Here is a 14,712-nt window from a genome sequence, read left to right on the forward strand (position 1 = left end):
AGATACTCGATGGATGGTTACAGCTATGACAATTTAAGAAATATTTTAATAGATCACAGAAGACAATATATTAATGGTCAATAAAGATATAAAAAAAATGTCCAAGCTTAATCAAAGTTAAAGAAATAAAAATTAAGTAGCTCAGCAGCTAGGGCACCAGCGACATACACTGAAGCAGGCAGGTTCAAACCCAGCCAGGGCCTGCCAAACAATGACAACTACAACCAAAAAATAGCTGGGTGTTGTGGCGGTCACCTGTAGTCGCAGCTACTTGAGAGGCTGAGGCAAGAGAATCGCTTAAGCCCAAGAGTTTGAGGTTGCTGTGAGCTGTGAGCTAGCCACGGCACTCTACTGAGGGTGACATAGTGAGACTCCGTCTCAAAAAAAAAATTAAGTTGAATAACCAATAAAGTTGCAAAAAATATACAGACAACCAATAACATAGGTCTAGTTAATTAAGATATGTGTATGTGTTTCCATGTGCGTATGTGTATACTTCCTATCTTTAAAGAATGGCATACCAAAAACAACTATGTGCCATTAAAAAGAGAAAGGTCTCAATGTGCTGGTATAGGAAGAGCACCAGAAAGGAAGAAGCAGGATACAGAACAGCAAGGGGTATCTGTGGTGAGGTGTAACTTTCTATATTTACAAAGAAATACTTTCTCTGAATTATTTGAATTTTTTGCCGTATGTATATATAATCTTTAACTCTTAAAAAAAATCTCATCCATTTGGGAAAATATATTTCATGTGCAGACTTAAGGACAATGGTAGCAGTAACAGATAAATGTGTTGTCACAGGACCCTTACGAGAGATTTTTTTCCTGATGGCAAAGATCATCCTGTCTGTAGTAAATCTACTGAGAGCTATATTTTACTTGGAAATGTTTTCTCCATTTTATAGGTGAGAATCTGAACATTTGTGTTAAAGGTCCCACAGCTCTTCTATAAATTAACATAGTTAAAATTTTTCTATTTCATCATGCCAACTTCCATGAGTTGTTTTTATTCATTTCTTTTTAAACACTGACTCTTGATGGTGCTGCCTGGCAAACTCTTTGCAATATATTGGTATTTAGCAACAGCCCCCAAATTCTAAATACTAGTTACTTTTTTCTTTTAATAAATTGAAACCATTTAATGCCAATAAAACAATTGTTTTATATATAAGGCTGATCATTCCTAGCTATATTCAAATATGTCTAGTTCACTGCCAGCATTTATATTCACTTCATTTTTCTTTTATATTAAAATGCAGTATGGAATTATTTCCCCAGGTTAGATGTTAGCTTCATTATTTTGTGAGGAAAAAATATTGTTTAGTTACTATGCTGCACAAAACCCCAAGCCATGGCATACCTGAAAATTCGTAAAGGCTAAATGTAGGTTTTTAGCTTCCAGTCTTAGAATCCTCACCTCACAGGAAAATTTGTCGCAAAATATTGAGCATGATAAAATTATATTCACAGAGATTATGAAAATCTGTAGCTAAAATATTGCTTAATAACTAGAATAGGGGCTGGGCGCCTGCACCTCAATGGTTAAAGCACCAGCCCCATGCACCGGGGGTGGCAGGTTCAAACTCAGACAGGGACTGCTAAACAAACAAACAAAAAGAACTAGAATAGGGATATAGTCTCAAAACCTATTTTCTTCCTGTTCCTAAGGTCATTGGACGAGTGGAACTTCATTCCAAGTTCCTTCTAACTTTGAAATCTCTTTATTTGCTCTGCCCTTTACATGCTCTGGACAACAAACGCAATAAAGGTCTTTCCAATCTCCACAAAGATTAAATAAATGTAACTTGTACCTTCACTCTTCAGCCTAAGCCTAGGCAAGGTAGGAACATTCCCACAAATACTAAAAACAAGTCTTCCCTAGGAAGAGTCCAGGGTAGACAACAACAAAATAGTTTTATTTTTCTCAAATGTTCTTATTTTTTTCCCTTGGGCTGTCTTTTCTTTCTGTTAGGCCAGATACTAGTCACAAATTAGGCACTCAAAATATGCCTGCCTAACAATAAATATGAGGGCCTAAGTATAAAGGAAATTAGGCCAGTAATGAATGAAACTAGGCTGAATGAAAGGAAATGAGGGCAGCTATTCTTCTGCCACAAGCCATCAATGTCCAGGGCCACCCAGGGCACCCACACTCTGTCATCAGGAGAAGAGATAAAGAGCCACTAAGGAATACAGTGGCTCTAAAGATTTCTGTGCGTTGTTTGCAAGGCCAATCTAAGTCATAATGCTAAATACACAAGGTAAGAATCAACATGCCAAATGTGAAAAATAATTTTCACCCTTCTCGAGTAGGATAATCTAGTGTTTTCAAAGTAATCTGCATGCCATTTTCGTTACAAATGAAGACATTATCACGCACAAATGCCAGAATATCAACACACACCACACAGACCTCCCGTGCAGGCTGGGCTGGCGCTGTGTTCACTGATGAACCATCCTTCAAATGATTATTTGCTTCTGCAGAGGAATTGACTCTCTATTAAAACAGAGAAATATATTCATGGATTATAAAAATTTACAGCTCACATTAGTACAAATAACTTCTGTGTGAACTATTCATCAGCTTTAGCCACATTAGGCTTTTTGCAGCAATTCAAAGCCCTTTGTCTTCATAAAATAAGTGCCATGTGTTGATTTTGGTTTTCCGCTCTTTTTTCCCCAACTTTGTAAACAACGTCAGAGTGCTGTGTGCTTTTTATACAAGTCATTCAACTTCTCTGTTCTACAATTTCCTCAGTGATACAGTGAGGAAATTAGACAATTCTGTCTCTAAGATCCTTCCTTAGCTCTGTACTCCTGAGATTTCCATGGACTAATAATAATTTACCAGTTCTCAAACTAGATATACATAAGTTCAGTGGCCTGTTCAGGGACCCAGAATAGCATTCATTCCATTTTACTTTATAATATTCTTCTGTGGCCTCATCTATTCATTCATACAAACGAGACTGTTTCTATTTACAGGGAGCTCCCCAGGGTCTGGCTATAGAATTTAGCTTAGTTCCTATAGGAGGATGGCACAACCTGCTGGTGAGACGTATGTCATTTCATCTTTAAGATAATATTCATGCATAGATGCTGTCCTAACATCTCTCTCCTTTGGAAAAACAGAGCCAATCATTCCAAACCACTGAAGTAAAAGGGCACAACATTAAAGTGGAAGCAATTAATTGAACGCTAACATCACAAACAGATGTATTTGACTGGGAATGGAGAGTGCAATCTATACTTGCTCCCCAAACCACAACTTCACCTTTTTCAAAAGTGGGATTCTTCCTCTTATGTCTATCCCCCTTCCCCACAATGGAGACAGATCAATAATGGGTGGTGGTCTGGGGGTGTCCTACAAAGAATCATTGTGACCTGTGTAGTTAATTCTTTCACTGCAGAACTCCTCAAAGGTGAGAAAATGAGATGAACCAAATTACCTGGGCCGTGACTAAGAGAGGCTTCAAACGATCCAGAACTGCTTCCTCAACCTTGTCTGCTAACTGGGTGGCAGAAACACTATTTAGAAATGAAATAGAAAATTAAAATCCAAAGCATCTTGATATCCTATTTTGCATATTTATTTATCACTCCAATGAAGGAAAATCAAATGATTATAAAAACTAAAGAGCTTCTCCAAACATTAATAGCCACACAAATCTCCTGGGGATCTTGATAAAACAGAGATTCTAATTGGTTGGTCTGAGTAAAGCCTGAAACTCTCCTGATGCAGCACTACTGGTCCTGGACCTCGCCTTCTGTACAGGGGTTTAGCAGAGATCTGAAGAAGCCTGTTAGGCACTGAGTACACTTTGAAAAGATAGTGGTTGCCTTTAAACAGCTAAAGAAGACCGAATAAAAGAAACTAATTTTGTGCCCTCCCCAAACCCTACTAAAACAGTAGCAGAGTTAGATATAAACCCACAGAGACAGGAGAAATAAAAAACAGTGCAGGAAAACAAAGGACAAAAGTGATATACCTACTTTAGCTGACCTGAGAAAGCTCACTTCTAGGCCAGTAATGTGAAAAACCAAGAACCCGCACAATTTGCCCTTCTGACTTAACCAAGCACATGGACTATTAGCAGCAGCTATATCTAGGCCTGGGCTAAGCTGGGAGGGGGCAGCTTTAAAAATTGAAAACAAAAGTCAAATGATATTTGAGAAGTTAGACCCTTAGGCTTCTTTCCCTAGTTCACACAATTAGGGAACTGCCTAACTCCAACTCCAAGAGAAGTCTAGTTGCTTATTCTCTAGAGCAGGGGTCCTCAAACTGCGGCCCGCGGGCCACATGAGGCGGTGTGATTGTATGTGTTCCCGTTTTGTTTTTTTACTTCAAAATAAGTTATGTGCAGTGTGCATAGGAATTTGTTCATAGTTTTTTTTAAACTATAGTCCGGCCCTCCAACGGTCTGAGGGACAGAGAACTGGCCCCCTGTTTAAAAAGTTTGAGGATGCCTGCTCTAGAGGGTCTCTTGACAGTCAATCACAGTTGAGGCTGTAGGTTCCACACTGAAAAGAGGGGTATCCTGTGGCATGCAGAATGCTGAGCAGTTAGACTCACAGCTAACTTCCCCACTCAGCTCCTAGGACACTGACATCCAGAACTTTACTCTCTGGTCAGTCTGACCTGCCCCAAAGGAAAGAGCTAATGATCCACATGAAGGTCCTTAACAAGCAGTCTGCCAAGATGACCCTAAAGTGCAAGTTTGTTAATCCTTTCATATTTGGTCCCCAAAGAGCCAGATATCCCAAGACATCTCATACACAAAATGGATTCAAAATGGATCATAGACGTAAAAATAAAAGCTAAAGCTATAAAGCATTTTAAAGAAAACATAGGACAATATCCTTGAGACTTCAACATAGGCATTGATTTCTTAAGAGAGTTCACCAAAAAAGACTTACCATAAAGGAAAAATTGATAAACTTGTTTTAATCAGAATTTAAAACTTCTGGTCTTCAAGAGACACCATTTAAGAAGATGTACAGGCTGGGCGGCGCCTATGGCTCAGTCGGTAGGGCGCCGGCCCCATATACCGAGGGTGGCGGGTTCAAACCCGGCCCCTGCCAAACTGCAACCAAAAGATAGCTGGGCGTTGTGGCGGGTGCCTGTAGTCCCAGCTGCTCGGGAGGCTGAGGCAGGAGAATCGCCTTAAGCCCAGGAGCTGGAGGTTGCTGTGAGCTGTGTGAGGCCACAGCACTCTACCAAGGGCCATAAAGTAAAATTCTGTCTCTACAAAAAAAAAAAAAAAAGATGTACAGGCAATGACCAGGCACGTTACAGGGCTCATGCCTGTAATCCCAGTACTTTGGGAAACTGAGATGGGAGGATTGCTAGAGGTCAGGAGTTTGAGACCAGCCTGAGAAAAACAGTGAGAACCCACAGCTACAAAAAATAAAAATAAGACAAGTCACAGTAATGGGAGAAAATATTTGCTATACATGTATCTGGCAAGGGGCTCATATCTAGCAAATACAAAAAAATCAAATCAATAATTTGAAAAAAGAATAAAAATGGACCAAAAGACACTTCACAATAAGCACTAGAAAAGGTGCCCCTTACTGTTGGTCTTCAAGAAAATGCAAATTAAAACCACAGGAGATACTACCACCTTCTCACCAGAATGACTAAAATTAAAAAGACTGACAACACCAAATATTGGAATGATTATGTGGAACTAGTGGTGTGAGTAAAAAATTTATCACTATTCTGGAAAATGTATGTGGCCAGTTTAATAAAGTTAAATGGCTATGTAACCTATGACCCAGAAATTCTATTCCTAAGTATTTATCCAAGAGAAATGAAAGCTTATTTGTACAAAAAGCCTATATAGGATGTTTATAGCAGTTTTATTCATACTAAATAAAAATGAGAAACCACTTAAATGTTAATTCATAGGAGAATGAATAAACAGGATGTGGTGTTGTCATTCAGTGGAAAACTACTCTGCAATAACACAGATAAACTTACTGATACATGTATGACATGGGTGAATCTCAAAGACTGTATTGAGCAAAAGAAGCCAGAAACAAAGGAGTAGACCTTGATGATTCTATTAGTATGAAGTCCAATAAGAGTCACAACCACTTACAGTGAAAGAAATCAGAAAGTAGCTGCCTCTGTGAAGGAGAGGGGTGGGGTGGGGTAGGGAATGACCAGAAAGGACATGTGGGAGCTCTCTTAGTAGATGGCCATATTCTTTACTTGATGATGGTTTTTAGTTATCCAGGTATATACATTTGTCAGTGAAATGTACCTTTAAATTCCTTGCATTTTACCTCATGTAAATTATACCATAATAAAAAGGTAGGGGGGGAAACTCCTAGAACTAAAATACTAATTCCAACCCACACGCTCAGAGTCCATTTAAACATCAGAAGATAGCTAAGGAGTACTAGATAACTGAGGGAGAAAAAGAAAGAGATTATATAAGGCAAGGGGAGAAAGAAACTATTATTAACATACTCAGACAAAGATAATTGCATTGTATTCATGAAAGAAGAATAGGAGACTATTAAGTAAGAGAAGTCTGGAGAATATAACAGAGCTTTTAAAATTTAAACATGCTATGGCAGAAATGATAAACTCAATAAGCAGATTTTATAATACGTTTGAAAAAATCTCCTACTGGGGCAGGGTGAGAGTGGGGGAAGGACAGAGAGGAAAAGAAGAAAAGAGAGAAAGAAAGAAAATAGGGAAAAAACTAATAAGAAAATCAGAAGATCAATTTGAGAAGTCCAACACCAAGGAACAAGAGTTTCAGAGAGGATAATAAAGAACAAAAGGGAAGAGAAACAAGTGCAAAATAAAGCAAAAAGAAAAATCTCAGAACTGAAGGACATAAATTGTCACATTGAAAAAGTCCACTGATGAAGGAAAATACACCCATTCCAACTCCTATCACTCTGAAATTTCAGAATGCTGGAAAGAAAGAAGAGTCTATGTATGAGCTTCTAGAGAAGGATAAAAAGTAGGTTTCAGATTTCTTATTGAAAACAAGACAATGAAACAATGCTTTAAAAACTGATCAGACTTCTGCTTCTGGAATAAATGTTCCTTCCCCTATTCTTCCTGTTAAATATATCTAAGAACTCTGAACATTAAATATAAACAAACATAAGTGGACTTAGAAAGATGTAGAGAAGGCAGACCAGCTAGGGACACTGGGGTCCAAAGAATGACATAGTGCTGAGTTCCCTGAGTTTTCTTTCTGCCTCATATATTTCAAACTAGGTATTCGAGGAGCCAGCAACCAGAAACTCAAAGAGGCACAAAACCAAAATAAAACAAAACAAACAAAAAAAAACCTTAATAAAAGCCTGCTCTCTCTAGCCAAAGGACAAATAAAGGGGCAACCTAGGAAGATGGAAAACCTTCAGAAAATAACTGCCCTGCTGTAGCCACATACCACAGAAAAACCTATGGCCACATCCCAGCCAAGAGCGGAGAGCAAACAAGCACATGAAAAGTCCAACAGCATCAGCTATTAGGGAAATACAAACTAAAACTACAGTGAGATACCATATTTACCAGAACATCTAAAACAGTGTTTCTCAACCTTCCTAATGCCACAATGTATTTTCATTGTTACAAAGGGGTCACGACCCACAGGTTGAGAACCGCTGATCTAAAAGAAAACATAGTGACACTAACAAATGTTGGCAAAAATGCAGACCATCTGCTCCCTCAAGCAGTGCTGCTGGGGACAGCCACTCTGGAAAACAGTAGGGCAGTTGGATTAAGGAAGCAAAACATATCACTATCATACAACCCAGCAATTTACCCCCGAAAGAAAAGAAAACTTACGTTCACATGAACACCTACACACATATACTTACAGAAATTGTATCCATAATAGCCCCAAACTAAAACCCAGATGTTCTTTAACAGGCCAATGGTTAAACAAACTATTGCATATCTAACCAGGAATCCTACTCACCAACAAAAAGGAAAGAACTACTGATAGGTGCAATGACCCGAGGAACCTCCAGAGAATTATTAATATATAAGGAAAAAAAAATCCCAGAAGTTTATACACTATATACCTCCACTTACATAACACTCCTTAAATAACAAAACTGCAGATAGAAGAACAGATGAGTGGTTGCCAGGGGTTACTGAGTCAAGCAGCAGAGGGGCAGGAGAGAAGCAGGTGTAGCTACCTACTTCTCCTAATGCCCTTCCCTATGAAAGGGCGTTAGGAAGGATCCCTGTGGTGCTGGAAATGTTCTGTATCTGGACAGTATCAATGTCAATGTCCTAGTTACAGTACGATACTATGGTTTCCCAAGATGTTACCACTGGGGTAAACTAAGTAAAGGCTACCCAAGATTTCTCTGTATTATAACTTTATGTGACTCTACAATTATCTCATGAAAAAAAGTTTAATTTAAAAATACCCAATAAAGATATTCTTCAATTAAGAGTTATATCAACAGTAAGGCTACCAACAAATATGAGAATAGTAGGTTTATTAGTAAACAAAGTCATTTTTAGAGTTCAAAGATCTCAAAAGATTTAGTTCCCATTCATCTTTTTCAAGAAGCTAAATTAGGACATGCTCCACCAAAACAAGCCAGTAAATTGAGGAAGAGTAAAAAATACATATATGGGGCTGGGCGCAGTGGCTCATACCTGTAATCCTAGCACTCTGGGAGGCCAAGGTGGGTGGATTGCTTGAGCTCATGAGTTTGAGACCAGTCTGAGCAAAAGTGAGACATTGTCTCTCCTAAAAAATAGATAAACTGAGGCAAGAGGATCACTTGGGCCCAAGGTGGAGGTTTCTGTAAGCTATGACACCATGGCACTCTACCATGGTCCACCCAGGGCGACAGTTTGAGACTCTGTCTCAGAAAAAACAATAAAAAAAAAATACATATATGGGAAACAGGAACTCTAACCACACAAGCAAGCCTGGCCTAGATTCCTGGCTTGTCTTGCCCTTTTGCTGATGAAGTTTCTGCTGTCTGTGAAGACACTCATCTCACCCCCACAGAAGCATTACGGGATAACCCAACTCCTCCCACCAGCCTTCTTCCTGAAGTCTAGCAGACCTGGTTCCCACACAGCCCCTCCAGAAGTGGTAAGCCCTACGTTTGCCAGTACTCATACACGACCTTGCTCACTGACTTCCTGAGACAGGGCTCTCAGGGAGGCAGGCACAATTCAGATCACCATTCAGAGTCTATTCAATTTACTTTCCCCTGAGAGTCTTCATCTAATACCAGCCAGATTGCCCTTTCCTTATTCAGCCTTATTCAGGTTTATGCTTGTTTCTCAGTTTTCTAAATTAAACAATATATTGTTATATACTCTTTATGAAGAAGAGTAATGAAAAGATTAACACAAGAATCAGGATAGTGGTTACCTCGGGGGGTGGGGGGGAGGTGATGCAACTATGGAGGGACACACTGGAAACTTACGCAGTAGCAGCAATGATCTGTCTCTTAGCTTGTGGTACTGGTGCATGGGTGTTCATTCAGTAATATTTTGGATTATACATGCACATTTAGTTTGTTCTTCTATGTGTATGCTATATTTAGTTTTTAATGAAAAAACACTCAAAGGGATAAATAGGGCATAAGAAATTAAGCTTTTGCCATGGGGCCTAAAAGACAAGTGGGTAGGAGTCATAAGGAATCAAAGTTCAGCACAATCTAAGGCTGTACCTTCTAATAGCTATAGATGACCCAGAAGGGATCTCTCAGATGGTAGTGAGGACCCCATCAGAAGGTGTGTATGAATATGCTGGACAGTGACTTCATGAAGATAGTGCAAAGGGATTGAAAGCATCAGTTAAGGGAAAAAGATCCCTCAAATCCTAAGATTCTGTGATTGTATGACTTGAAATCTCAATGACAAGACAAAATAATCTTGGCCCTCTAATGATACAACCACAGTCCTTCTAACCTGAGATTGATGACTCTAGATGAATGGTGAGAGAATGCATAGATGTTTCCATGAGTATTCTGACTGCAGGGTGAATCATCATCTGAGTTGAATTAATGGGCCAAAACTAACTCTTTTAACAGGCTTCTTCATGCCTATAGTGAGGGTGGTAACACTCTTAGGGAGTAAATAAAAAAAGGTAACTGTATTGGCCAGTGGGGGGAAAAAAGAAAGAAAAGAAAAGAAAAGAACAAGAAAACAAAAGGGAACTGTACGGAAACCTAAGGTTACATTCAAACTAAAATGTGAGACAAAAGTTATCTATACACTCACATACATCATAAGAACCAATTACCTTCTTAAGGAAGGGTGTGTGGCTAGGGAAAAGTATCTTTGAGGGTAGTACAAATAAACAAATAAAAGACTCTGATCTTTTAAACAGAACCTCCCCCAAAGCTTTAGATGTTTTTTCAGTTTTCAAACTACACAAAGAAACATTTCCTAGCAAAAATATCATGGTCTAATACACACGTGGGCTGCAGGGCTTCATCTCTTCTCTCACTCACTCGTCCATGTAAGGAAGTCATGTTTCAACTGTCCAGGTTAGTTGTTAAACTACCTAGATCAACTAGGATAGGCAAGCATCCAGTATTCTTGCTCAGAAGCAAACACATACCTCACTTTTTGGAGTCTATCCATTTCTTTAGTTTTGAGTTCATTCAGTTCCTTTGTTCTAGAATTTTCAGCATCAAGCCAGTCAAGCCTAGAGAGCAGTACAAAGAGTCACCCCAACTCTCCTCCAAGCAAAGTCAGGACTCCCTGGGGCTCTAATCCTGACTCCACATAGGTTTCTTAGGTGACTTCACAGGCCTCTAAGGAGGCAGATGGCCAATAAACAAAAACTGCGGCTAGACCTACACTCAATTCACTGTCAAGACTACCAGATGATGTACAATAGGCCTACTTACCTTTTTCTACCTTAGGAGCAAATATTTACCTCTGTCTTTGCATTCTGTCCATTTCTTTGGCTTTTAATTCTTCTAGTTCCTTCAATCTTTTGGAAGTTTCAGCATCAAGCCAAGCGAGCCTAGCAGATAGTCAAAAGAATCAAACCAATTCTGCCTTTACAATGCAGGGTGCCATTACCACAGAAACAGACCAGAAGTCAGAATCTTCCCCTCTACCCCCAAGCACCATTAAGGGACCTGGTGGCTAAGGTAACCTCACTGTACCCATAAAGCTTTAAAGCAACAAGAAACCCCTCCAAAGGTTCAAGAAAACTAGGATTCCTTTCTTTTTTTTTTGAGACAGAGTTTCACTGTGTCACCCTTGGTAGAGGGCTATGGCATCACAGCTCACAGCAACCTCGAACTCTTGGGCTTAAGCAATTCTCTTGCCGCAGCCTCCCAAGTAGCTGGGACTACAGCTACTACAGCGCCCGCCACAACACCTGGCTATTTTTTGGTTGCAGTTGTCATTGTTGTTTAGCAGGCCCAGGACGGGCTCGAACACACCAGCTTCGGTGTATGTGGCTGGCGCCCTACTCACTGAGCTATAGGCACCGGGTCAGGATTTCTTGTTAGCCTAAAACAAAGACCTTGCTGTATCTTCAAGTTTAGACAAAGAAATGGGCTCCCCCGAAAGCCATACAGGCATAGTAAGGTCAAATAAAAATAAAAGGGAAAAGTTAACTGTGTACAACTTTATATATGTGAAAGGGCTTTGATTCTTTTGAACATATGAATATTACCAAATTATTTAATGGCCTATTTTTATTTTTGCTTTCCCGTAACTGCAAGAATAATTTCAGCCAAACAAACACAGAGCAACCTGTTTTCACTGTTCTCTTCTTATGGAATGTTCCTGCTTCATCCTACCCCTATTTAAATGCTGCCTATTCAAGTCCCAGCCCTTAATTTCCATCTTCCTCCATGAAGCCTGGACCTCTGCACAGAAGTAACCTCTGCCTATTCTAAACTCTTTCAGTTCTTAGGTTACATACCACGTGTTATCTTAAATTGTGGTTAATTACGTATCTTCTCTACTGCCTGTAAATTAGCAGAGGCTGAGATATCTTATTTCCCCTCTTTTAAAAAGTTTCCATTCACTCACAATTGTACCATTACAAAACTAGCAACTGGTATAACACTGACATGCACAACGTTTCTGAATTAATGAAATAATAAGGAATAAAAGAGGGGCTCACTATATGTTGTATACTTTGACAAAAATGTTTAATGATCTACATTTATACATATGAAAGTTTTATACATATGAAAGAGAAGGGCTTGGTTCAGAGTCTATTTAAAAGAAGCCCTTTAATTTCCAAAGATTTGAAAAATATCAGCACATACCTGGCCGCTTCATGCTCAACAGCACCTCTGAACTGACCTTCCTCTTGGGTAACTTCTTGCTGGAGGGGCTCTTTTGTCACATCTCTAGGGCTAGATTTTACCTTTAGCCACGCAGCACTGCAAACAAATGGAAAAATACACCTTCATGATCACTTACTACATGTCCAAAAACTCATCCAAATAGGGGCCAGCACAGAGAAGATGAAAGCATGAAGTTAACGGTGATATACAGCAATTAAGGGCCATAAACTGGAAGCGGAGTGTGAAGGGTGAGATCCTCCAGCACTCAAGTCAAGGTCAAAAGGAAGAAATTTTCCTTTGCTTCAAAGAAGCAATCACTATTTTAAATGAAAAACAATGGTCAGTTAAAGAACACGAGGTGAACTTCAACAAAATCCTGTTATAATATTTAGATAAGGATCACTAATTACATCCCATGTTATAAGGCAACTCTGTACCTTAATAAGGCCTAACACGACACTATAAGTCCCATCTGTCCCCTCCCCCACCACCACCCATTCACTCTGAAAGACACTCTGTCATATATTTGGTTTGCAATACAAACTTCAACCATCTGACACTTTTATGAGCTTATCAACTAAATGCACACCTCCATATTAATACTTATATATGCAAATATAGAAAACAGAACAGAGTAACAAAAACAAAAAAAGTACATTATGAAATCAGAAGACTAGATTTGGGTCCCAGCTGTGTTACATGAGCAAGACATTAATAAATCCTCTAAACATGATTTCTTCAGCTTTAAAATGAGCACTGATGGATGAGTGCAACCATTCCTTCAGAATCACTCGGAATCTTAGGGGTGTCTCTTCCACCCAAGCCTCTGCCTTGTTATCCTTCCACATTACTGCTTTATGCTTCCTTCTTTTTTCAGTTCCATCTGATACTTTTGACTGTGTTTTTCAAGAACCACTGCCCCATGGCAAACAAGCTCCGCTAACCTTTGACGCACTTCCCCAAAAGACTATTTGTGCCTAACTCGGCCCTGCTCTTTTTCTCTCCAGCCCTGTGGAATGACAGCTCCTCGTTCTCTAAGTGTTATGAATGAAGTGACAGGACATGTCGTAATGTACACAGTGTCCTAACTGTCCCCTGCAGTTAAGACTGTTGACGACATCTATGTGGTTTTATACTTCATAAATATCTTGACTTGGAATTAAAATTATTTTAAAATATGTATTATTGCAGCAAAGATTTACTGAAAGTCTACTATGTGCCAGGCATTGGACATTCAAATACAAGAAAGACACAGTCCCTGGCCTCAAGTAACTAGAATCTGTTGTAGAAAGAGATAAGTGAAGGGAAGTCGACTGTCCTCCATACAACCCATGACACATGTCCACTGGGCCCATGGAAAGTTATTCTAACCACAAAGTCAGGGAGCAAAAGAAACCAACAGGCTTCTAGACTAAAACTTCTCATGGTATCACTCACCCAAACAAGCATTTCTTCTTACTGGGAAGAATTAAGTCTGCTACTTCACTTGCTCTCTAAACTATAGTCACCTTTATTTGTGGAGGAGAACTAAAATCACATACCCAAATGGTCCTCTGAACTGTTACATACCATTTAGGAGATGCTGGTGGGGACGTGGGATTTGGAGGTATCCAAGGAGCCCTATGGTCTTTCATAGGTTGTTGGTTCATTTTTAACCTGGATGAGACTGTTGTCTGTTGCAACCTGTTCTTACCATGAGGTTGGCTTTGTTTACTTCTTTCAGCTTTGTGGGATCCCTGTAAGAGATTTGTATAAATTATAAAGCCAATTGAATACCAAAGAAACCCTGAGCCACTAACGCTCTAAGTGTCTCCATGCTATGCGTGAACCCATCCAGTAAAACCTAAGTAGAAAGCGTTGTGGTAGAAACTTGGGGGAAGGTATAAATGACACTGAGGCAACCTTGAAAGGGGGCAGGGGCTCTGCCACTTACACATACTATATATAAAATATATTTTATTTATTTATAATGGCTTTCCTAATTAAACAAACAAAAAAAATTTATACCATATTATTTAAGGCAATTTACTACCAAGCTAAATTCTTAGCACCAAGCTGAATTCTCACAGGTTCAATCTGTCTTCCCAATGACCCCCATGAAGAGTCTGTTTGAGAAGGAATAAAGACTTAAGCCTAATCCTCACCAGTCAGTAACTGGTGATAAACTGCTGAATCTTCTGAGTCCACCTGATAATTAAAGGTTTGCTGCAGAAACCTCTAGACAGCACTATCAGATGATAGTATGTTTGCAGACCAGGAGGTGGTCTTCTGGCCAGTTTGCCACTGGTAGGGCCTTAAGGAAGTTGCAAACAGAAGCTTAAAATGTAACACAGTTTCTAACCAAGTTCTAACTACCTAGCTGCCTTCCAAAGGCATATGAGAAAGCACTTACCCTAGGATGCCTTTTAATATTTAGTGATTATTATTGTTCAAT

At 39.4% G+C, this 14,712-nt stretch overlaps 1 protein-coding gene across 2 annotated transcripts in view; it reads right to left on the minus strand.

Moving 5' to 3' along the window:
• Window positions 1-14,712, minus strand: part of KIAA0753 (KIAA0753 ortholog) — a 58,913-nt gene that overhangs the window by 18,263 nt on the left and 25,938 nt on the right. The window contains exons 9-14 of one of the 2 annotated variants that reach the window (XM_053568534.1): window positions 13,848-14,014; window positions 12,258-12,374; window positions 10,901-10,990; window positions 10,580-10,666; window positions 3,452-3,530; window positions 2,407-2,499 (exon numbers count right to left, since the gene is read on the minus strand). In XM_053568534.1, coding sequence (XP_053424509.1) covers window positions 2,407-2,499; window positions 3,452-3,530; window positions 10,580-10,666; window positions 10,901-10,990; window positions 12,258-12,374; window positions 13,848-14,014 — 633 coding nt within the window. The remainder of the gene's footprint in view (window positions 1-2,406; window positions 2,500-3,451; window positions 3,531-10,579; window positions 10,667-10,900; window positions 10,991-12,257; window positions 12,375-13,847; window positions 14,015-14,712) is intronic. The other variant, XM_053568535.1, reaches the window with a different exon arrangement.

The sequence above is a fragment of the Nycticebus coucang genome, chromosome 18 (genome assembly GCF_027406575.1).
Source record: "Nycticebus coucang isolate mNycCou1 chromosome 18, mNycCou1.pri, whole genome shotgun sequence".
Lineage (NCBI taxonomy): Eukaryota > Metazoa > Chordata > Mammalia > Primates > Lorisidae > Nycticebus > Nycticebus coucang.